General features: G+C 33.5%; 3 protein-coding genes across 4 annotated transcripts; all 3 read right to left on the reverse strand.

Annotated features, from left to right (window-relative positions):
* Positions 1-10,719: 10,719 nt before the first annotated feature.
* LOC118058992 (auxin-responsive protein SAUR50-like) lies at positions 10,720-11,980 on the reverse strand. The gene has a single exon (XM_035071816.2). It carries the CDS (start codon positions 11,347-11,349, stop codon positions 11,035-11,037), a length of 315 nt encoding a protein of 104 aa, XP_034927707.1. The 5' UTR covers positions 11,350-11,980; the 3' UTR covers positions 10,720-11,034.
* Positions 11,981-18,127: 6,147 nt separating this feature from the next.
* On the reverse strand, positions 18,128-21,634 carry LOC118058991 (transcription initiation factor TFIID subunit 14b). Of its 2 annotated transcripts, none has more exons than XM_035071815.2 (6): positions 21,400-21,634; positions 20,667-20,767; positions 20,354-20,575; positions 19,611-19,798; positions 19,408-19,529; positions 18,128-18,450 (listed from the first exon to the last, which is right to left on the reverse strand). In XM_035071815.2, exons 1-6 carry the CDS (start codon positions 21,430-21,432, stop codon positions 18,370-18,372), a joined length of 747 nt encoding a protein of 248 aa, XP_034927706.1. In that variant the 5' UTR covers positions 21,433-21,634; the 3' UTR covers positions 18,128-18,369. The 2 variants fall into 2 exon arrangements, with proteins under 2 accessions (XP_034927706.1, XP_034927705.1); XM_035071814.2 differs by having other exon boundaries at positions 18,128-18,456.
* A 753-nt stretch (positions 21,635-22,387) lies between these two features.
* LOC118058993 (auxin-responsive protein SAUR21-like) lies at positions 22,388-23,681 on the reverse strand. Its single transcript, XM_035071817.2, has one exon. The coding sequence runs from the start codon at positions 23,473-23,475 to the stop codon at positions 23,200-23,202; it is 276 nt and encodes a 91-aa protein (XP_034927708.1). The 5' UTR covers positions 23,476-23,681; the 3' UTR covers positions 22,388-23,199.
* Positions 23,682-23,824: the final 143 nt, after the last annotated feature.

The raw sequence follows: 23,824 nt of genomic DNA on the forward strand, positions 1-23,824 counted from the left end.
ATAATAATATTTAATAAATATTACACTAAACACGACCTAGTCAAACTATGTTATTTTTTTGTTCAACTATTCAACCGGTTAGCTTCAGTTGTTTTAACTAGTAGACTGTTTCGCACAAAAACTATAATTTTATAAAGTTTTTTTTTAAATATATTTTATGAGTAAAAATTATTTTTTTTCTAACTTACAAACTAAAAAATAGATTCAATTTAAATCTTAAAAAATTATTGTTCATGTAATAATGAATGATTCAAAGTAGTTAGATGTGAGTTTACCATAATTAAATGAGGATTTGTACCAATCAAATTGTGTGAATGAAGCAAGTAATTTTTTTAGGTGTATCTTTTTAGTTAATAAATCTATTGATAATAATATTTTTTTATTACCAATAAATTTATTAATAAATAAGAAATTATTAATAAAAAAATTCATTATAAACATTTTCATCGATAATTTTATTGGTAAATTAATTATCAATGCAATGATAATAAAAACATAAAAATTCCGTCAGTGAATATAAAAGTCGTGGTTGTGTTCTCTCTCTATCTCTCTTTCTTATTTTCGAGCCCAGCAATACCAGGATAGCCAACAGACAAGCAATTAGAAATATGAGAGTGGTAATAGAAGCTTACCTTTGCAATCAATAGCCAAAACAGTCTGAAAGTTTAGCATAATCATTTTTGAGTGACGAGTCAGTCAATGGTTGCCCGTCACGGTCTGTTTTGTCAAACAATAAACCAATCATCATGCTAGAAAAAAGATTAGGCAAGTCTTCTTTTCATTCATTTCACCTCATCTCTCTTGTCAAAGGAATCTCCTGCCTCTGGATATTAAGCAGATAACTTCTTCCGACATCACGATCAAATACAGATGCGATGAAGAAATCCATCCATGGCTACAATATCTGATGCACTGAGGCAATCCATGCGTGGCCTGAGGGCAAAGGAAAGTGTACACGAAACGAGATTTTATCAACACCTGTCACGGATCACAATTCCACTGATTTTTTCACCATTTTTAGAGAGATGGGTATCATTTCAATGTCTGGAAAGCCAACATCTACCTGTAAGTTCGATCAAAATTCATACTCTCCTCTGATCTAAGAGGATTTGGATTTTAGGTTTATATATATATAGATAAAGTGATGGGATTTTTGGTATCATTTCTTATTTTTCATATCTGTTTTAAAAGCGTATGATAATCAGTTGTCACAGAACCAAGTAGAAGGGTTTTTAAAAATTCCAATAAAATAAAATAAATAAATGGTTGGTATCTTAGGAGTTTGAGTTTATTTGTTTTTAATGTTTTAAAAAAGTTAATTTTTTTGGTATTTCAGATGGTTTTAATGTATTAGTGTCAAAAATATTTTAAAAATTAAAAAATTATCTTCCACTATTTCTAACACCGCTCGAAAAAAATATTTTCTTAGAGGTTCATAGCGATGAAGCTCTGTTCAACTCCATTTAGGCAGAGATGCATATGCAAAGAGTCCCCACAAGGCACAGGCAATGGCGGAGCTTCAAATTTTAGATTGGAAAGGCCAAATTAGTAAAAAAAAATAAAAATTACGGTCGGAAAAATTTAAAATATTTTATTTTTAAAACTAGAAATCTAATTTATTAAAGGAAGTACCTCTACCCCGACCACCCCCTGCCCACTTGGAGCACATATTTTAAAATTTTAATAAAAAAAGAAGTATAGGCTTGGATTGGACCTGTTTTGGATTGCGTTTGAAAATATTTTTCATAAAATTTGAATTTTTTCTTTTGCTTGGAATTAATATGTTTTTAATTTTTTTTAATTATTTTGATGTGCTGATCTCAAAAATAATTTTAAAAAAATAAAATAACATTATTGGTATATTTTTTTGAATAAAAAATACTTTAAAAAAGCAACCATAACAACATTTCTAAAAACGTTTTTATTTTTGGCGGTGGAGATTAAATTTTTGGGGGTGAATTAGTTTGGCCAAGGGATTAGGGATAGTTACATGGAGCCCATGAGCCCAAAGAATCCAGACTGTTGCCTTATATCCTGAACTCTGCTAGCCACGTGCCTGGGTTCGTTTTGAAGGAACTTAAACTTGTCTAGTCTAATCGCCACGTCACTTTTTCAGTGATTGTTGGGTCGGATCAAACAAAATAGGGCCCATCCAATTCACGATCAATAAAGGTCTTAAGATTCCAACTTTGTCTCAACAGGCCCTTCAAGTCTTTTCCATCTGTTCTCAAGAAAGATAGCCTTTTTATCCCAAGTGTCCATCGATGATTGATTGATTATAGTGCACAACTTTTAACCTTTTTATTTATTGGGTCTAGAACATGTATTTGATTTTTTTTAATATTTTATATTACTTTAATATATTGATATCATAAATAAATTTAAAAAATATCTAAAACTGTGATAGGGTTTTTATTTTTCTATATCCAAGTACATATCAAAGTTTGTTTTGTAAAACTGGCAACCACTTCTTCTTTATATATAAAAAATTTAAATTAAAACAGTTATTGAAATTTAAAAGGCATTCCGTTGCAATCATGAGTGTTTGATTTTAGTTACCATTTATTCCTGGCCTCTTCTAATTGTCTAAGAATAAACGTTTAAAAAATATTGAAAAACAAATTATTATTATTATTGTATGTTTTTAGTTAGTTTTGATATGATGATATTAAAAATATTTTAAAATAAAAAATTATTTAAATTTTTTTTTTTTTTTAAAACTAAAAGCAATAATTTTCTTCGGTAGATTGTTGGATATATATGGTAAAAATATATTCATGGCAGAGTATTGCTCTTCGTAATTGACTTCGTAGCGTCCCAGGATTCTGTGCACTCCTCAAATCCAAATGGCCTGCAAGCAATGCCAGGTGGGCACAAATCTCACGTTCCACTAGTTTCTATAAAGGCCCATCTGCAGGGCAACAATCACATGCAGCTCATCCCCAGCAACAGTAATACTCAGGCTACCCCAAACCAATATCTGACCATCCACCTATTTACATCAAACTTTTGGGTGTCTTTTTCGATGTCCCCTTCAGTTATTATGATACGCAAGAGTGCAGGTGAATAGGTGCATTATCGTGTCCTTGCGGAAGGTAGGGGTGTTCACGGTCCGGTTCGGTCCGGTTTTAACCCAAAAATTTAACCGAACCGGAAAATAACATTCTTTATTAATATAACCCGAACCGAACCGAGAACCGGTTCAAACCAAACCGGTTTTATTCGGTTCAGTTCGGTTTTTTAGCATAAAAACCATAAAAACCGGACTGATCTTCATCACTGAGCTACTGAGATTTTCTCGCATGAATTTCATTGTAATTCTATAGAAGCATCGTTCTCAAGGTGAGAAAATAAATATCCAATTCTTCTTGGACTTTCTTTCTTGGTCAGACGAACCACCTTAAGCAAGCGACTTGGGATGGGAAGACTTCTTGGCATCGGTCTCTCTTTCTATACATATTGATTCAAGGCGGGGAAGATATCATGCCTCATCATAATAAGACAGCATGCTTCACAACCATCGATCTTTGAATTCAATGAAAGAAGCTTTCAAATGCCACAAACGAAAATAGAATGATTGGGGCGCAAAAACCCTCCATCTTATCTTATGCATCAGAAGGGAAAGTGGAAAGGGGAAGGCTGGGAAGTAGGAAGGAGAAGGCTGGGAAAGGAAGGCTTGAGGGGGGAAAGTGAGTGATTTAGAGTTTTGGAAAGGGGAAGGCGTGGGGCTGGGAAGGGAAGGCTTGAGTGGGGAAAGTGAGCGATTTAGGGTTCTGAAAAGGAAAGGGGAAGGCTGGAGGGAAAGGGGGCGGTTGGAAAGTGGGATTTAGGGTTAGGGATGGTTCTTTTTATACTTTTTTTTTTAAACCGGTTCGGTTTAGTCCGGTTCAATCGGTTTAAGCTTTTTTAAATTGGAACCGAACCGGACCGGGTGGTTTTTTTAATTTTTTAATCAATTTATTCGGTTTTTTAATCGGTTTGGTTTTTTCGGTTAATTTTGTTTTCGGTTTTTTCAGTTTAATCGGTTGATCGGTTTTTTTGAACACCCCTAGCGGAAGGAAAAAAAAAAAAAAGAGTACAGAAATGACAGGCACCACCAGTACAGATTCGTACTTTTCGGTAACAAGACAATATTGTCCTTATTTTTTGTACAGCCCCTACTCCTGGCCTCAGAAACTGGAGGGGATGTTTTTGGTTAAAAGTGGAACCAACAGATTCTCAATTCTCTGATAACGACGTTGCTAGGACAACTTGCTTTTGGGACCAACGTTTTCTTTCGTTTTTTAATATATTTCGGTCATAATATTTTCGTCCTCCATGTTTTTCCTTACAAAGTATATATACTCCTTCAAATTACCATGTATAATTACAGTTTATTTTTACTGTAAGAAATTCTTTGTTTTTTTTTTTTTTTCAAAACTAGGACTACATAAGATCGTACATTCTCACAAAAGTTATTTTTTACTTTAGTTGTGAAATTGAATCATCCAAGTAGGGGTAAAATGATAAATTTATGAAATATAAACGTAAATATATAATATCAAACACATTAATTAAGAGGTGTTTGGAAGTGTTGTTGAGGCTATCTTTTTTAAAGTGATTTTTAAAAATATATTAATAATATATTTTATATTTTTTTAAAATTATTTTTAACATGAACGCATCAAAATAATTTTAAAAAAACTAAAAAAATATTTATTGAAAGTAAAAAATAAATAAAATTATTTTAATTTTTTTTAAAAACGTAAAAAAAAAAATACAGAACACTTCACACATCCGGTCCTAACACGCGAGCCAGACATGCGCTCCAAGCGAGACACTATATATACTTGTTAGTGTCTAAAAGACTAGGCTGAAAATTACTAAGATAAACTGATGAGATATAATTATATTTTTCGATATGAATTAGAATTTTTATCGTGTAACCCACAGGAACAGTCACATAGAGTTATTTGAGAATACTACTTCTTTTATTTCCTAACCTTGACTAATTTCTCACAACAAATAAATAATTATAAGCTAAGAGTAAATATTGTTTGTATAAAATAGAAATAACTAATCAATACATGAAAAAACTGTTAGATAAATGACCAGAAAAAAAATATTGTAATTACTATGAGTAGTGCCAGTTTTGGTGATAAGAACTTTCAATTACTAAGATTAATCAATGCTTCTATTTTTTTTTTCAATTGAAAATGTAGTTTAGATATTTCTCAGAGAAACAAGAATTTATTACAACTGAATTAAATGGGCAGTTTATCAGGAGATTTCAGTTATTGTATGCAGGCGAGGAATATATGTGCGTGGAATGTTAGGAGAGCGAGTGGAGTGGTGATGATGGAATAAGGCTAAGAAGTTGAAAATGAGATGAAGAGTGAATAGCAGACAGTTAGTCCGACAAAACCAGCTCATAGTATCTCTTCAAATATATTTTGGAGCCCAACATGGTATCCCCACTCCACCTCACCCACGCAAGTGGCTCTCCTAGCTTGTTCTTCACCGAATTCATGGAAAAGACATGAGCTCAATTCTTCTCAAAGTAATTATACCGATCTCAACGTTAACAACGACGGAATCAAATACATACAAATCAAGAATTGGACAAGGTGCGCGCAGTTGATCCATGCATGTTTCAAGCTTTTGTTTTCGTTCTTGTACAGAAGTAGGATCCGAGGCCTGCCAGCTTCAAATGAATTTCTCTGTGTTCTTTGAATATACACTTCTCCACAATTCTCTGTGTAGTAGTAATAATAATAATAATAATTTTTTAAAAAACATGACAGATATAATTGTCAAGCCATATAATAAAAAGGGGTTCATGAATTAATTATTTAGCTTGGATCATCAGTGTCATTTCAAAACCATAAGAAACATAAAAAAAGAAGAAGAAAACATAGAAAAGTCAAAACTATTGAACGCTATCAAGTCAAGCCATAGATGCTTTTCCAAAAAAAGGGGAAGCTCAAGCCAAGGATGAACATGTCTTCTCTTCGAAACTGGGATCACTTTGAAAGATGCCATGCGTTGAACAGTACTACTAAATCCCACAAATTTAGAAAAGGCTGGAATTTTTTGAGAAGTGGTTTCAATAGAGCTCGATCTTTCGATAAAATGGACAAATTACACAAGTATTCTCATGAACCATGCACCTGGTATATATTAGTCTATCCGAAGTTATACTTTCTATAAGAGATGTGAAAACCATAACATTTATTCATGCATGCTATAATTTTTTTTTTTTTTATAATAATCGAGATATATATTATGTGTGTACTTTTCCTTCAACGGTGGATCCCAGTTTCGAGAATGATTAAAAAGAGTAAAAAGGACCTGATTTGATATGTTTTAGGGACATGTTTAATCATTAATCCTGTCATATCTTGACTGCTCAACTTCTATGAATGTACCATCGCACTTTATTGCTGGCCTGCTGATTAGCATTTTGGCTTATAAATGCTCACAGAGACACCAGTTCATCTTTAGACAAGTCCATTACTCTGAGAAATGCACCAAGGCAAGGTAGTTGTTCATTGCAGATGACGGGGATCGTCGGAAATTGCATTCTCATGGTCAGAACTCGAACAATAGTACTGAAACTAACTAGAAATTTATTTGATGTTGGAAGAGAAGAATATGTAGAGCCCAAACTGGACAGACAAGGCTCCTTCCAGGAACTCACTCGGAACGTGGGGTGGGACATTGGGGACAAAATCCTGAAGAAACATGCAGTAGCCAACTGTAAACTTGTGCCCATAGATTTAAATCTCCAACTCATTTTTTCTGAGGATTGATTTGAAAGACATGGCAATTTTTATTGTTCAACCGTATCTGGGTACATGTGAATTTTGTCTCCATCATAACAGACGGGTTATGTTACAATCACTTAGGATATACGGGTATACGAAGTTTTTTTCTTTTTTTAAACTTCAAATACGACGAGAGATTTTAATTTTGGTTGGTGCAGTTGTTTTTGTTTTAACTAACAACGCAAAGGGACAGGGGGCCCTAAATAACTAAAGCCAGGTAGAACATGAAGCATGAAGAGGCGCAGAGGTGCTGCTGTTTTTGTGTAGGGCTCATTTTGGGCATGGGTGCTCGATTTTGTAGATCTAAATAAAGCTTCACAGGCTAGTAAACTGTAGATGCCAGCAGGTACGTGAGACAGATGCATGGATTTATTACCAGGAACTACATACTTTCAGGTGAGAAGTACACACTAAAATTGTGAAACTTCAATATTTTTTCAACCTCTCTCCCAAATGGGGTAATTGCGTTAACATAAACTTCAGGGCTTGAGACAAAAAAACTTTCCCGAATTATATGTATTAAAGCACTTTCAAGTCCAGACAGATGAGACCCATTAAGGAAAAAGAAAGAGAGAGATGTAAGAACATATGGGCATCAAACAACATCGAAGCAATAATTAATGGGGTTAGATATTTTGTTCTGAGGAGGAAATTCTATGTGGATTTTGCGCAACAGAAGATATTCTCTCTCGGGGTTAAAGGAATTGGAGAAAGAAGTTGTGTGTACAATTGTGTTTGTCAGGGCTTGTTTTGTGGCTGAAAGAAAAAAGAAGGCGAATTAACACTGTATTAAAAGAAAAGGAGAGAGGACCAGCTGACCATAGGCAGCCTTTGCTCCTCTCTGGTGGTCCAACTATGATCATATAACCACTTAGTATTCAAGATTACACAGAGACGGGCTCGAGTGGGTTGATGATAGATTGATAATTTTGCAGCCTAGCTAGCTAGCCATGCCCCTAAAAATGTCTCCTATATACAGTTGTGTATGAAAGTTGCATTAATCCATGCAATGGTTAGTTTTTTCCTTTTCCAAACACAGAGATAATGGAGAAATAGTTTCATGCAAGTCATGGGTTTATTATTATTTTCATAGTTATCATTATTAATTTCCTTTTTTCCGAGACCCACAAAGAGTATGATAGCTTTAACTGTTTCTTTTAGGTGGGAAAAATGTAAGGCTTGTAGTTCAGCTGGCCTTAGTGATATATATCTTCTGGGGTTATACACCGGACCATGCATCCATATACATGCCCTATCGTTTTCACCAGCAACCTCCCTTCAATTGTAGGGTTGGCCCCATCATGATCTCCGATGGATCGCCCACGCAATTCTGCAGATCATCTACATATTATAATTGCTAATTATTTCCTCGTTGCTTCCTTTGTATAAAGTATAGGGCTTGAAGGTGACAATTGAATGCAACAACTTGGCTTTTCCATTGAAGAAGCCGCTAAATATGTAGTAGTTTAGAGGAATAATAAAAGTCAAGGGCTCGGAGCAAGAGGGTGATGGACCACATGCATCTTAGGAGGATAAGATAAGAGTGATGTTCTTAAGCGATCATTCATGGAGTATATGTATCTCATGGATTTTGAGTATATATTGAAGTTCAATATTTTAATGCCAAACAATATGGAAACCTACCCTTGATCCGTGGATTTGCATTCCAATATTAAAATATTATTATCATTCCAAGAGGATAGAGCACCATGTTCATACACAAACGAATCATGAAGATCAAGCAAATTGATAATTTGTTTTCAAATAATACAAGGATTAATCTACTTAAAAGAAATTACTCTTTATAATTCAAGATTCATATATAGAAATAAATTAATTCTTTTTAAAAACACACCAATTTAGACACGGAAAGAATACATAATTTTAGTATAAAAACTAATGGGAGGATATCTGAATTTATTTAAAATATTGAACTCTACATGCAGCATCGTCTCTGTTATATTCTCCTATCAATATTTAAAAAAAATGGTTGATGATTATCATGAGTTATTTGATCTCAACATTGACATTTTTAGCTAATGATTGTTACTGCCTTTTCTTTTTTAAAAAGACTTCTAATTTTTTTTTTCATTCAAAAATAATTTTTTTTGTATGATTTAGATCGTTTTAATACATCGATTTTTAAAAAATAAAAAAAATATTATTTTTAATATATTTTGACACAAAAATCACTTTAAAAAATAATCATAATTACATTTTAAAATAAATTCTAGATTTTTACCCCTTGTTGAGACTAAAACAGAAAACCCTGACCAACTTGCATATGAAAAAGTATTTGTTGAAACAGAATTCATATTGAAGTCCAATAATCCAACATAAAAGACAAGTTCGTTTTGGAAGTGACATTAGTTGCAACATTAATTTATAGTTTCGTTTATCTAGGATTAAAGTTGCATATTAAGAAACTATTTGTTTACATGGACAACATCAAAAATATAAAATAAATTTAATGCTTGAATCATTTTAAAGTAATTTTTTGTTGTAAATAAAAGTATATCATATTTATCTCATTTATTTTTTTCTTTTATTTTTTAAAGCTAGTGTTTATTATTGTTATTCCAAGTGTTTTTTTTTTTATTGAAATTGTATTAAAATATTATTTTATTTATTTATTTTTGATATCAATACTTCAAAATCTTTTTAAAAAATATTAATATAATATATTTTCAAGTAAGAAATCACTTTAAAAAACATATTATAATATTTACCATTTAATATTATGATATAACATATTAAAATGATTTTAAAAATATATATATAAAATTAATTTTAGACAAAAACAAGTTTTATTTTTTTGCCGATTCAAACCCTAAAGAAACAGTCAGTAACGTTTCCTTCCCATTTCATTTTCTCACAAAAGTCGCTCCATTTCCCACACAATTCAAGGAAACCATGGAGTGGTATTTGGTATGAAACACATTATATATTAGCTACTAAGTATGGTCTGGGAAAACGGTTAAAACCATATTTTTAAAAGATTTAATTTTTTTTATTAAAATTTAATATGATTTATATATTTTGGATTGTTTTGATATACTGTGTTAAAAATAATAAAAATTATTAATATATATTTCAATACAAAATATTATTTAAAAATCAATCATTATACTCTGTGCAATTTGTAAAGGTGACATTTTCACTAGGGTGATTCAGTGATGTGCCAGACGTGACTTTATGGGCCTAATAATGTATGATAATTAATTGAAATCATGCCGTTTTTGACTAAGAAAAGTGAAAAGAAATCAAGTACCTCCACTAATTAATGCACGGGTAATTATACTAAGCATCGAACAAACCACTGCTAACCGTGGTGATTAAAGCAGTTAATGCAATGATTTCTTACGATAGAACTGATAGTACTAAAGATTCAAGGTTGCAACCATGCCAAAGCAAAAGCTCCACCTACTACTGGCGTAAAGCTTGAAGATTTTCACTTGAAAAGTTAAGATTTTTACCTTGAAATTAAAATTGAAGCTACTAGTATATAATATAATAAAATAAAAAACTTGATCATTAAAGTAACTAACTGGAATAGTGATGCATTCCTGACTTGCTTTTGTCAGATGGTTGGAACTGGATAGTCTCCACAGTACTTTTTAGAATTCAAAACAAGATTTATTAACCATGATTATAAATTATTTGCTAGGACAAGTCTGCTTAGTGGAGTGTGTCTTCAACCCAAACCCCATAACTGTAAACTGATGGTCCGTAAATGCTGATGTACCCCCAATTCTCTGACAAAATTATATATGGTGTTGGGAGTGTGCTGATGGATGCACTTTTCTAAAGCCATACATGTACTTGATTTGATTTGACTGAGTGTCTTGCTTTGCCCCTGTGTTTTTCCAGCCATGCACATGAGATCTGAAGTAGCAGAGATGGAGAAAGAGAGAGATTTGTAAGTTAAAAAGGTAAATCACCCTTTGCATTAATAAACCTTCTCTCACAGTGGTGTTAACAACTACATCTGCGAGGAAAACCAGAGTTTATACAGATCAAACCCATGCATTTTTTCATGGGATCTAAGTTAGTAATTAGAGACACAAAAACCCAGCTGGGTTTAAAAGAGAAAATACATGGAAACAAAAAACAATATCACGAATCACAATGGAGAGGATGTTAAAAAAAGAGAAACTATAGTGCAGCTTCGTCTTAAGCCATCTACTCCAAGAAAACATGCACCGCCATCACGCTACTGATCGTCTTTTCACCTGAGCATTGATGTTAGAGATCGAAAAACCACTTCTTCACAGGGGATAGTAAGGCCCATATCATGATCAAAACCAAATTCCTCTTCTGCTCGTTGAAGCAAGAATTGAAACTCAGGGTGGCTCAAGAATGAGATTGGAACAATGTATCTACTCCTGTTTTCACCGACATACACAGCAAAGTGACCTTTTGGCACGTCAAGTGGGAGGCCGTCATCATCATAGCCGTGTTTCTTGCCCAAGCTTGAGCATCTCTTGAGAATCTGCTTAAGGACGGCTGTTTGAGGTAGTTTCTGTGATTTTCTAATGGCCATTTGGAGTTTGAGATGAGTGGTGAGAAAGGGTGAATGGTAGGAGAGATAAGAGTTGGAAGTAAAAGGTGATGGGAGGATTGGAGGGTGATGGTGGTATTTATGAAGAAGGTAAGTGAGAGAGAGAAGAAGAGGCGGTGTGAGATAGATAGGGAGAGCCGGAGAGAGGGGTCATGTGGAGTGTAGGAGCAAAGGACATAACCACGGGTATTTTGGGGTATGTGTACATATGAGGCAAGGACATGGTGGGAGCCAAGCCTCTAGGGTTTGCACATCAATGTTGGCCCTCCAAATGACACTATGGACCCCCTCTCGCTCTCAGCTTTAATTTTCAACTTGCTTTTTTCAAAAAAATTTAAAAAAATGCTTGCATTTACATAGCTGATGTTTAATGCCTGTTTGCTCCCTGTGTTCTCTCCTTTTCAAGTTGTTTTCCGGTGCATGTTCTATCATGGTTCGAGTGTGAAGCTCCAGCATCCTTCATGCCACGCTGCTAGCTACCCCCCGTTTCAACTCATCACCTTCACTTTGCAATTGATTGCCATCTTTTGCACTCTTTCAAGTTCACAAAAACCCAGATCATTTTGCCTAGCTCGTAGTTTTCATTTCCGTCTCCGGTGATCAGAACTCAAATATATTATCTTTGAAAGGTACTCTCCAACTTCTCAACGAATTCGTCTACAATACCTTGGTCTTATGTCTTCGGTTCCCTTGAGACAAGATAACAGGGCCACCCAACTTTTCAATCTTCACTGCATATAAAACATCCCTGTGCTTATTTGAACTTCATTTTTCTACATTGTTCACTAATCTCTCTCTCTCTCTCTCTCTCTCATATACCTGAAATCACGGACCCATTACAAGTGTACTGGAGAGTACAAGCCTGTGAATGCTTTGGTTCCTTGTGGCTGTAGGGCTTGTGATTCTGTGGACCGAGTGACAGATAAAACAACAGTTCTTACACAGTACGTACGTCCAAATATTCGCAAACCCATGTGCATATGACTGCTAGCTTTCTAGGTGTTTGACCTCAACTCCTTCACCTTCACCTTCACGTATTGTTGTATTGGTTATATTTTTTATTGTGTTTTTTTTATTTAGAAATATATTAAAATAATATTTATTTTATTATTTAAAAATTATTTTTAATATTAGTGTATTAAAATAATTTAAAAATATTAATTTAAAGTAAAGAAAAAAATATTTTTTTATTTTTTTTTTAAAAACATTTTTAATACATAAAAATAATCAGATACCAAACTTAAGTAATAAAATCTAAAATGTCCTAATGTCCTCCGTGTTCGTGGATAATCTAGTTTATTAATGACTCACAAACAACAATACGTGAAGCACTTGAACAATCTCATGTCTTCGACACCTAGAGCTGTTCCTTTTTTTTTTTTTTAGGTTATAGAACAATACCTAAAGCTTTCAAATAGACATACATGTCTTCATAGCTTAGATTTTGACGAGTCTGTATTTTCAACTCATCCATAAAAATGTGTTAAATCAAAATAAATATAGATTTAACAAGGTATCAAATTTAATATACTTGATTTTTTAAAAATATATTAACTCAAAATAAATATGGATTTGACAAGATATTATATTGTAATACCTATTTATTTTAAATAATAAATTGAGCCCAATACATTATGGATTTGATAAGATGCTAAACCTAATGTAGTTCAATTTAGCTGAGCTAAGTCCAAGTCACTATAGGCTTGATAAAATACTAAACTCAATATACTTTAATTTAACCATGAACTTAATCAAAGTCATTATAGGTCTGTTGAGTTGTTAAACTCAACATAAATGAGTTTAGTTACGAGCTGAGGCCAAGATATTATAGGAGGTTTGATGAGCAACCAAACTCATTTTCATTAGGTTTGACTACATGCTAAACTTAGTTAGCCTTCAAGATTCATGTTAAGACTATAAGGTTCTATCTTAAAATTATTGACATGATATTTTTATATTAGAAACGATCAACTACTTACACCTCTAGGTGAATAAAACAAACAAAAAAAACAATCATCTCCTTACTGTTGTTGGTGTATAAAAGGTCTCTTGAAAGCCTAAAATATTTTCATCTTATTTATGATGTATAAGATTTTTTTTTTCTCTCATAAATGTTATATATATATAAAATGACTCTCCAACAACACCTATACTTCATCAAAACAATAAAATTTAGAGAGTATAAATACCCCTTAAGCTACACAACAAAAGATTCATTTTTTTCTATACTCCAAACTTGTACATCTTAGTTCTTAGAGCATTACTTATATAAAAATAAGAATTTTGAAATTTAAAACCTTTTTTTTTATTCATTATCATTTCCACATTTCCATTTAAAATGATTGACTTTATTATTGAAAAAATCTTTTATCATCAATTTTATATTTCATGGACCAGGGAGAAGGAAGTATTGATATGAATATTTGATTAACTACTATTCAAGCATTAAATAATCTCATTTCTAAGTATATTATATTATGGGACATCTTTAGATTTTATCCTAAAATAAGGGATCATAGTTGCGATATTAGGCAACTGTTTTATAAAATTCTCAGACCAAATATAAAATAGATCAACCAGATTATTCCGGTGTGTTCGATCTAAAAATTAAATCTAATATCCATACATGAGAAAGATATATTAGCTAAGCTTTCATGGATAATGTCAGGGACATCTGGCTTCTCTGAATCCTATGTACTTGCAATAAACGGATTTTGACAGGCATGAAACAGCAGCGAAACTAATAGTTGAACTGTTGTTTGATCATTTGTGTTAGGTGCTAATGTAGCAGGGCATAAGCTTTTGCTTCTAAACAGCCAACATGCATGCTTAAGCTTGTCTTCCACAATAATCACGATTTTCAGTTTTTCACTAGGGATGAAGAAGCCGGGCTCTAAATGACCTAATAATAGAAGTAATTGTGTTTTTTTTCGTTAAATTTGCAAACCTATCTGTCAGATTATCCAGAACAGAAGAGTAATGCTTCTAGAAAAAAAAAAAGGGTTTAATTTTTCAACACTAGAAGGCTTCCTGCGTGGTCCAGCTCAAACCAATACCACCAAATAGGAGATACAAATCTACTTAAAATGTGTACCGATGGTTTCTTCTTATCCTGGCTCCGTTTCAGAAAAGTTATATCTCCATGTTCTAAGGCTCAGAAAGCGATCTGCAAAAACTAAATTTAATGCCTGATACAGCAATGTCCAGCATCTCGTCACTCTCCTTTTGTTTTCTCAACCTCCCAAATGTCCATGACAGTGTCTTTAACTCTCAATTCACCTATCAAAACTTTATCCATTGATCAGTTTGTTCAAATCCATACTAGAGCCATCCAAGTTTCCAAAAGTTCACAAACCACCCCCCCCCCCCCCCCAATAAAAATGACGTCAATGTTAATAGCATATCTACCACTGCCCAGGAGAGATGTGAAGATGTAGCCAGATCGAAAAAATTTCTTTTAAATGGGCCACTTGATACAGAGCAAACATACCCACATACAAATAATAGGTGTACACAGTACATGCATACTATGCACGTGACACATGCTGTGCAAATATAATATACAACAGTGAGATGAAAAATTGTTTTACATTTAAAACTACTTAAGAGATGGGGAAAAATTACCCCCAGGTCGCCTTCTTTGAGAGAAGCTCTCCCATGTTCTGTGAATGAGATTGATTGAGAGAACGGACAATGAAAATAGGAGACTGCAAAGGCCCACCATTCTCACTGAAATGCGGTGCCCCGCTAAACCAAGAGACTGAGGTATTTTCTTTACAGTTGATAATGACCTTGCCTTTTTTGTAGCACATGAAGGCCATGTTACTCTGGCCCCCAAACTCTCCTGTAAAGACAAGATGTTACTCGGGATCTTTTATGAACAAACCCAAATTTCATAAATTTCTTTATTAGTTACATTAGTTTTCTCTAATAGCTATTGCTAGAAATTTGGCAAGACCTGCAATCACGATAATAAAAGGAATAACGATATGAGATGGGATTGCTCATCTCCACATCCACATGTTATTGGCATCTGATAGCAAGAAGAATAAGAACCAAATAACATTAGAGTTTATGCCATCAGGATGTGAAATTTGGAAATCAATTAACCCTGATATGGATTGAAAGGAAATGCTTAAAATGAAATGTCCTGAAAATGCAATTATAAACTTCAATGATCATGTCAAGGTGCATGCTCAACATGGTTCTGCAGTATAAATTTATCTAAAATAATGAATCTGGTTCATAAAAACAACAGTCGAAAAATGTTATGTTGTTGTCTTTGTCCATGTTCTATACAGTCAGGAAACTGATGGTGATACCATGGCAATGTAAACAAGCAAGACTAATTGCAGTCACATGGGTTGTAAGGAAAGTAGTCAGAAACAAAGGGCCCAAGAACGCAGGCTGGCATACCGAACAAGGATTATCACTCAGATATTGATTGTTGAAAGCTAAGGACTTCAAATATGACATAACCAACTAAAAAGACAATTGAGCAAGCATTAATATTTAGATTAGGCCCTTGACTACACGAAGCCTAGATAGAAATGGACTTATATGAAATTTAGGAGAGGAGAATATTATTTAGCTGGGTCCGCTTCAAGAGAATTGAAAACAATCGCAAGAATTAAGGATAGGGTTGTACCTGGTATGCTAAGCCAAGATGAAATTAACGATGGAATTGAAATCTCCATGAAAAGATATGTAGAACCCATCCAAAAGCCAGAAAGGGTGCCCATTTTCATTTATCATGCATAATAAAGCATCGAAAGGACAGATACAAGTACCTGAGAATGGTCCAGAGCTTTATTAACACATATCATACAATTCATTTGAGAAGAGTTCCAACACAAGAACATTCACTCTGAGAAAATTTGATAATCATTGAAGTTTCACAGCCACATTCAGCTAAGTACCTTATTGTTGACAGGTAGATGTTTTCAGAAATGAAACATCCAAAAGACCTGTGTACTACAAACACAAATCAAACATATGGAGTGCTGCTTAAAAGTAACATCAAGCTGATAATTTCATAACAGTAGCAGCAAAACCAGCAATAACTTAACCAGCATACACTTGCTAACAATGACTCAATATCTGGAAAAGTATAAGAAAAAAAGGAATTTCATACTGTCAAAACCTGAATCCTGGACCCATGACTAGCAAAGCAGGAGCGGTGTCGTAAGGACACCTCACCTATACTAAATCCTAGAACATACATATCATAAAATAAATTATATAAAAATTCACAACGTTTCGTGAACTTCCAAAATATTTCATCATAAGAATAAAAACAAAAGAGTTGGTAATACTTATTACATTTAAATAAAATCCAAACATTAAATAAAACAGTGTAATAGTAAAACATCCAAGACATCGAATTAAAACAACTAAAAGGAAAGCCTCCCAGAACAAGTAAGGCATACCGACCAAAATTGAAAAAGCAGGAACACTCAACAAAGTACACTTGCTAACATAAACTAAGAACCTAAAATAAGATTAAAAATAAAGGGTGAGTTTAACTAACTCAGTGAGGAAATAACATTTAACATACATCTTAGATACTAATAATTTTCAAATCAATATATCTTGATATAAATATACATACTAAGTATATTAACATAAGATAGTGAAATACATGTCGGAGATCAAATGACACCCGAAGATAATCACTGTAGGAGGATCAGTTGCTACAGGTTGATGCCTCTCTTACCAGCTTGGTATACATACCATGTGCTCATAGACTAACTACTTTTCGTTAGCATGAAGTTATTGATAAGTATACCGATACTAGGACATAATAGATACTCGCATAATTATTAAAGCAATGTATATCATATCATATCGAATAGAATTTAATTCAATATAATGCAAGTGTAAATTCAAGAATGGATTACTACTTGAAAAATAAAGCAACACATAAATATTCAAGAAATTAACTAGTTGTACACATAATATAATCAACATATATATTTATTTATATCACATGCATATTAAATATTATTCCACTCACTTGAAAAATAAAAGCAAAAGACAAACAAAGACTACTTAAGATCATTAACGAATATGGAAAACACTTATAAACAACTTGAAGTAAAATAACATTAAAGATTAAAACTCTAAACTTAAAGACCAAAATGTAATTATAAAACCGAATTGATTCACCTGATCGATCCCAAACATAACCCAAACTGATCGAACCTAAGAGACTTGATAAAACTCTACTACCGGGTCAACCAGTTGACCAAAATGTCCAACCGGTCAACCTCCATCACAAGCCAGCTAGCTGGCCGGTTTAGACCAATCAATCAACCAGCAACAACCAGTCAACCAGTTGACCAGTTCAACCCAACCGGTCTTAAATTGACATTGGTAGGAGATAATCTAAAAATTGTTCCACCAGCAAAATACCTAATTCTTTTCTGTATAATATAACTCAATGATGATGAAAAAAACATGATTGCATATCTTATTAGAGCTCGCAGGTCACTTTCCAATATGGTGATATGGGCTTACATGTTAAATCATAAATTCTAACCCTCTGTGCAGGTTCTGCAGTCATCATAACTACACAAGTCATGAATTGAGAAGGCAACTCTAAAAAATCCTGTTAGTGCTAACAAATCTAAAAAACCAGAGAACTTTCATGCCTGTTTGCAGTTCCTGCTTGCTACTCAGAACAAATCAGCATTAGTCAATGAATCAACATACACATATCAAATGCAGTTTTGAAGCACTAACTTTGACAACATATATCTGGAGTAAATTTAATTTTTATTGAAATTTAATCAAATGATACAGCATGTTGTTTATTGATACAGAGCTACATTCTCATATATAAACATAAAGAGGTAGAAATGGAAAGAAAGTACAAAGAGAGGGGGGTATAAAACTACCCTCTTCTGAGAAAATAAATATCATTGCTACATGCCTATGCCATCATTTGCTTCAGCCTAAACCAATGCGAAGTAGAAATCTCCAAACTCTTCATAAGTGCATTCACTGGTTGGAGGGAGATTTCAAACGTTGATCCTGCCCATTTATCAAGCTTATTTGCCGTCGGAGTTTTGCTATATGAGCCTGCACCTAACAAGTCAAATCTAAACTTTCAATAATAGCCCGTAACACTTCCCTATGCCAAACAGTTTGCTCATGTGACTCATCAAGTTTTAGTGAAATTAGGATGCATGCAGCTAATGCAAAAAAAAAAAAAAAAAGACTCGTCTCTTTTATGTTTCATCATAAAACGCATCCATCAATGATGCAAAAAAATTGAAATTCAAACCACAATCAATTCCAATTTATTTTTGAACTCAATGTCAGATAAACCATAAAAAAGGAGAATAGTTCAGCACAATTGAATAAGAAATTTTAGGGTGATAAAGCAATATATGGGAAGAAATATTCACTATATGTTAGCTTCAAGGGACTAGTTTCTAGTTCATAGAAAAAAAAGTTATTCACTAGCCCTGTGAAAATTTTCTGAGTGGGAAACTACAGATTTATCAATACATTAAACTTTTGTTCACTAACTACTTAAGAAATCAGGAATTTGTGTGAACTTTTAAGATAAACAGATATCCAAATTATGCTTTCTTGCCCAGTAATACCCTGCTCCAAAATCAAATTCTGCGCAGCCCATCTAGAAGTCTTTCTGTAAAACAGAACTCCATGAGGTATTGATCTACCACTTTAATGTATTTATTGTGTAGTAGAGAGCCATTTTGCAGGAAATAGTGCCCTCCTATTGTCTTCTTTCATTCCTGCTGTCCCAGAGGCCAGTTTATTAATAGTTCAAATCCTTCTAACTAGCTAACCCATTAAGATGGCATATATCTTACTCCAAGCCAATGTTGAACAAGCATTAAGAAGGTGATATTTAACAAATATTACCACCCAACACACATTATTTTGAGTCATCAATAACAGGCCTAGAAGTTGGTTCATGTACTCCTGTTTGCATTCTCATATTCTTCCTTCCTGATAAAATTTCTTCTATAAGGGAAAAAAAAGAGAGAGAAAGAAATTCTTTCTGACCTGCTGACGAGCTGCAGCAAGTTGCAGCAGCTTATCTGCTTCAGAGAATTTCATAAACCACTGGGCTAGAGGATTATCTTTAGTGTCTCCTCTCTTCCTTTTACTCGTATCTTCAACCGGCACTGTAAGGAAACAAGAGGTTAATTTATCAATCCAATGGAAGGCAAAGAGCACTACTGGCAGTAGACAGCTAAGATACTTACTAGGAGGAGGCAAAGTAAAACCAGCAGGTAATCTGGGTAGATTTACAGCTGGATGACTCTGTACACGAGCTAAGAAACCCTCTGAAGGCTCCGGGAATACGATCTCATCATATGATTCTACAACAACGGGCTTCTTAATTGACACAGGGCCAGGTTCATCTTCTGGGTACAACTTCAAATGATGATATCTGTGAATAACTTAAGCCTTTAACAAACCAATTCTGAAGTTTGACCACTTTTAAGCTTTTCATTATATAAGGGAATGCAATATGATGTTGGTCCTAACTGAATGGAATTCATTCAACTGAATCACCACATATTTCCAATATTAGCAAATGAAAAGATCTGCAGTCATCACAGTCTTATTAAACTGGAAATCAAATCACTTTAGATGTTCAGTCAACTAATTGATTATTCCCAAACAAGTGATTAGATAAAGGGCCATATGTTTTAAGCTATATGCCACTAATACCTTGCTGCTGATGAATCGACCATGTCCAAGGAGCAGAGCATATATATTACTATGTTGCAAAGGGAGGAGAGGAATATGAAACCGAGTAGGATTTTGCTTCACATTATATATGGTTCTATCCTACCTTTCAATAATTTTACAGCAGTTCATGTTTGCCATGTACTCCAATAACACACAGAATGTCTTGCTACAAAATTAACAGGCCAAATCCATAGGTTCTAAAAACATTTTATACTGAAATGTGAATGACTTAATAGACAAAGGAACTCACAGGTTCAAAGGCTTATCACACACATCACTGTGAAAATACAGTGTAATGGCAATCTCAAATTCACCCCAGCCTGCTTCTGATAACTCAAAAGGAGGTGCCTCAATGACTCTTGTAGGATTATTGAAACTAGAATGAAGCTGAAAAACAGCTCGCTTTATCACTACACCAAGATCCTCGTTAGTGGCCCCACGTACATATATAGTCCACTTATGAGATTGATACCTGATTGACAAAATATTGATATCATTGATTCAAGCACACAGTGAACAAAAGAATGGACAGTAACTTGAAGATTAATTAACAATTTACTTACTCGTTAGACTTTTTTCCAAGCCAGAATGCTATGTTGCCATAAACTATTGGAATGCTGATTTCAACATCTTTGAGCTTCTTGTTCAAAATCTGTGCCGATTCCTAAAAGCAAATAAAACAGAGAAAGTAATGCAACAACGAGCAATGCCTCATGACTCCTAGTTTCTTATTACAGGTATTAGGCAACAATTCTAGTATGAATCGAAATCAAATACTATTAACTTAAACTACCCAAAGTTCATGAACATATAACACTCAGTTGACATAAAGCAGCAGGTTTATGGCTGAGATTGAAAAGAACGACCTTTGGTTTCTGTGTAACATCACTTCATGAATTCAATGAGATGCAACCATTCAGTTCACATCTGCAATAAAATTTTAAACTAGCAAATCCTATCCACAACACCAATGAACCAATCATTAGAAAAGCAGAGCTCTTTAAAGGAGTTTCAATAGACAGTTTTCATAACAACAAGTTTTAGCTTTCTGGGCACAATTATTTCAGTAAATCCAGTAATTATAAATATCCAAATCAAAATTAAATAAAAAAAGAATTCACATTCAATCATAACAAAAACCCCATAAACCCTAGTTAAGCAATAAAAAAGTCTTTCAATAGGGTTACTAAAAAACTGCATCAAGAAACAATTTTGAGCATCTATGCTACATTATCTTACTGATTTAAAGACGTGTAGTTGTCAAAATGAAAACAAAATCATAAAAAAAGTTAGTACCTTCTTTTCAGTGTTCTCTTCAGGTTTGCTCATTTTGGTTCTCTATGATTCGGGTGTGGGTCGTCTTATATCAACAGGATAATAATCTTATCCGTTCTATTTTGATGAAGATGAGCCGTTTGTCATACCCTTTTAACAACACCTTCTTGTGAGATAAACATCGGAGTTGTTGATTCCACAAAAATAGGGTTTGTTTTCTGAAAAATTAAAGTGACCGTTGGGTTGAAGAAGTAAATTGCCCACTGTTGATTCTAATAATATATCACACTTATTAGCCAATCAGAGGGAGAGGTGTCATTATTGGGCCAAAGTTATTGGTCCAAAGTTACTAATAAGGCCTTTTTCTTAGGTTAAGTCAGCGGCCCGCCAGACCAGAACTGGTTGAATTTTGTATTGAACTCTTCACCAGTGTTTACATTTTGAAGTAATTTTTAAAAAATATAATTTATTTATTTATTTTAATAATTTTTTTTAGATAATTTTGATGTGTTAATATCAAAAATAATTTTTAAAAAATAAAAAAATATTATTTTAGTGTGTTTTGAAATTAAAAGCACTTTTGAATAATAATCCTTTACCACACTTTCAAAACACACTAAAACTAGGTGGAATTTATTTATTTTTAAATAATATTATTTTTTTTTTTAAAAAAATCTTGAAATAATATTATTTTATTTTAAATTAAATTAATTAATTAAATTTTAAACTTCAAGTTTTGAACTAGTTCGCCATTATGTTATAACAATTGATAAATTAAAAATATAATTTATTCCAATTATGTCTAAAATTTAATGGAAAATAATAATAAGCACTGGTCTCTTCAGCTGTTCAAGGATATTTCCTCTAAAAAGAGAGATTTATATAAAAAAAATATCTTACATTTTTAATTAATGGTAATAATTTTGAAAATTTAGGGTTTCGTTGGCCATAAAATCAAATTCAAAAGGGATCAAAATGTGAGTATCATTTAGAAGTGGTATGATCTTAGCAAACCAAATGGATCTGTAGCTCTCATTTCACCAGCGTCCATGCTTTGTTCAACTCTCCAGACCCTACAAAGCGAATCAACTACACATCCCTGTTTCTCTCCCGCCTCCAAATCCTGCCATGTTGAAAACTTGCAAATCCTTCTCTATAGAACCACACTTAACATGCATTTCAATCAACGAACTGCGCAAAAGCACATCTTTCTCCTCATGATAAACCTTACGAGTCATCTGTGCAAGTCTACGCTTGCTTCCTTCCCCCTCCTGCACATGCCTTCAGACCGCTTTTTAACTGGTTAATACAAAATTGTTAACTAGGCCCTCATCCAGCAATTCAAGTTTTTGGGTTCAAATGGTTTTTTGATTTTGATATCTAAACGGTTATGAATTTAAATTTTACTACTTTCATTTTATGCAAGTTTCAGACATGTTTTAGTTTAGATATTTTTATGTCACCGTTAACATTTTTGCATAGAAATTAATCGAAGAACTGCTCACAAAAAAATTGACTATTGTTAACGAATTTAGCCTGAGCTGTGTAAGAATTGCTTTACTTTCAGTTAATGATTATGGTCTTACAGTTGACATGTTTAGAGGGGGCATGCAATTCAATTGACTATGAAGGAAAACCTGATCTTGCCTGTTAACAGAGAAACTGTTTCTTTTCTGTAATGTTTCTTACATGCATGAGGATATTTTTTCAATCCTTCTCATAAAGCTCAGCTAAAAAAGAGAGAAAATCATTTACATTGAATTGCATTTCCTACAAGGCAAAACTCTGTTCACTCTTCAGTGAATGACTTCAAGAATTCTCTCATGATCTGCTCAAGCTTGAAGTGACATGGATGAAAGTATCTTCTCTACAAGGAATTGTCAAACCACCCATTGGATGATCAAAACCAAACTCTTCTTCAGCTTTACTCAGCAAATCTTGAAATATAGGCTGGTTCAGATAGGATACTGGAACCACAAATCGCTTCTTTTCGGTCTCCCCAACGTATACTGCCACGAAACCTTTTGGCACATCAAAAGATTTTGAAGATCGGCGGAAAATTTGCTTGGCAAGGCTTCCAGTTAAACGAATTGCCATGGTCTACTTGTTGATTTTGGTGTGTAGAAGAAAATGAGGAAGCACCTGAGAGGTTTGTTGTTCAAGGAAAAGATCTCAGTAGAGAATGTGAAGGTCTGAGTTGAGGTGGTCTGGTCTGATAGAAAGTATGTTTATATAGATGAAATGTTCTCTATGAAATCAAGAGTTAGTGGCCGAGAATCACATACTGGGGTTTGCTCAAGACAGAGATCATGAGTATTGCGTGGTCCTGTCTTCCAACTACTCGGAAAATTTGGTGGATTGAGATAATTCGTATAAAACACAGTGTCCCACAACTACAGAGTTAGGCCATTGGAGGACCAGCTAAAGATTGGAAATGAACGGTTGA

The sequence above is a fragment of the Populus alba genome, chromosome 9 (genome assembly GCF_005239225.2).
Source record: "Populus alba chromosome 9, ASM523922v2, whole genome shotgun sequence".
NCBI lineage: Eukaryota > Viridiplantae > Streptophyta > Magnoliopsida > Malpighiales > Salicaceae > Populus > Populus alba.

Coding starts and splice junctions, on each gene's coding strand:
- LOC118058993 (XM_035071817.2), bottom strand. CDS start 23,475: ATGGCAATTCGTTTAACTGGAAGCCTTGCCAAGCAAATTTTCCGCCGA.
- LOC118058991 (XM_035071814.2), bottom strand. CDS start 21,432: ATGAGCAAACCTGAAGAGAACACTGAAAAGAAG. Junction 20,576..20,666: donor CTTGGAAAAAAGTCTAACGA/GTAAGTAAATTG, acceptor TTTGTCAATCAG/GTATCAATCTCATAAGTGGA. Junction 18,457..19,407: donor TTGCTGCAGCTCGTCAGCAG/GTCAGAAAGAAT, acceptor TTGACTTGTTAG/GTGCAGGCTCATATAGCAAA.
- LOC118058992 (XM_035071816.2), bottom strand. CDS start 11,349: ATGGCCATTAGAAAATCACAGAAACTACCTCAAACAGCCGTCCTTAAG.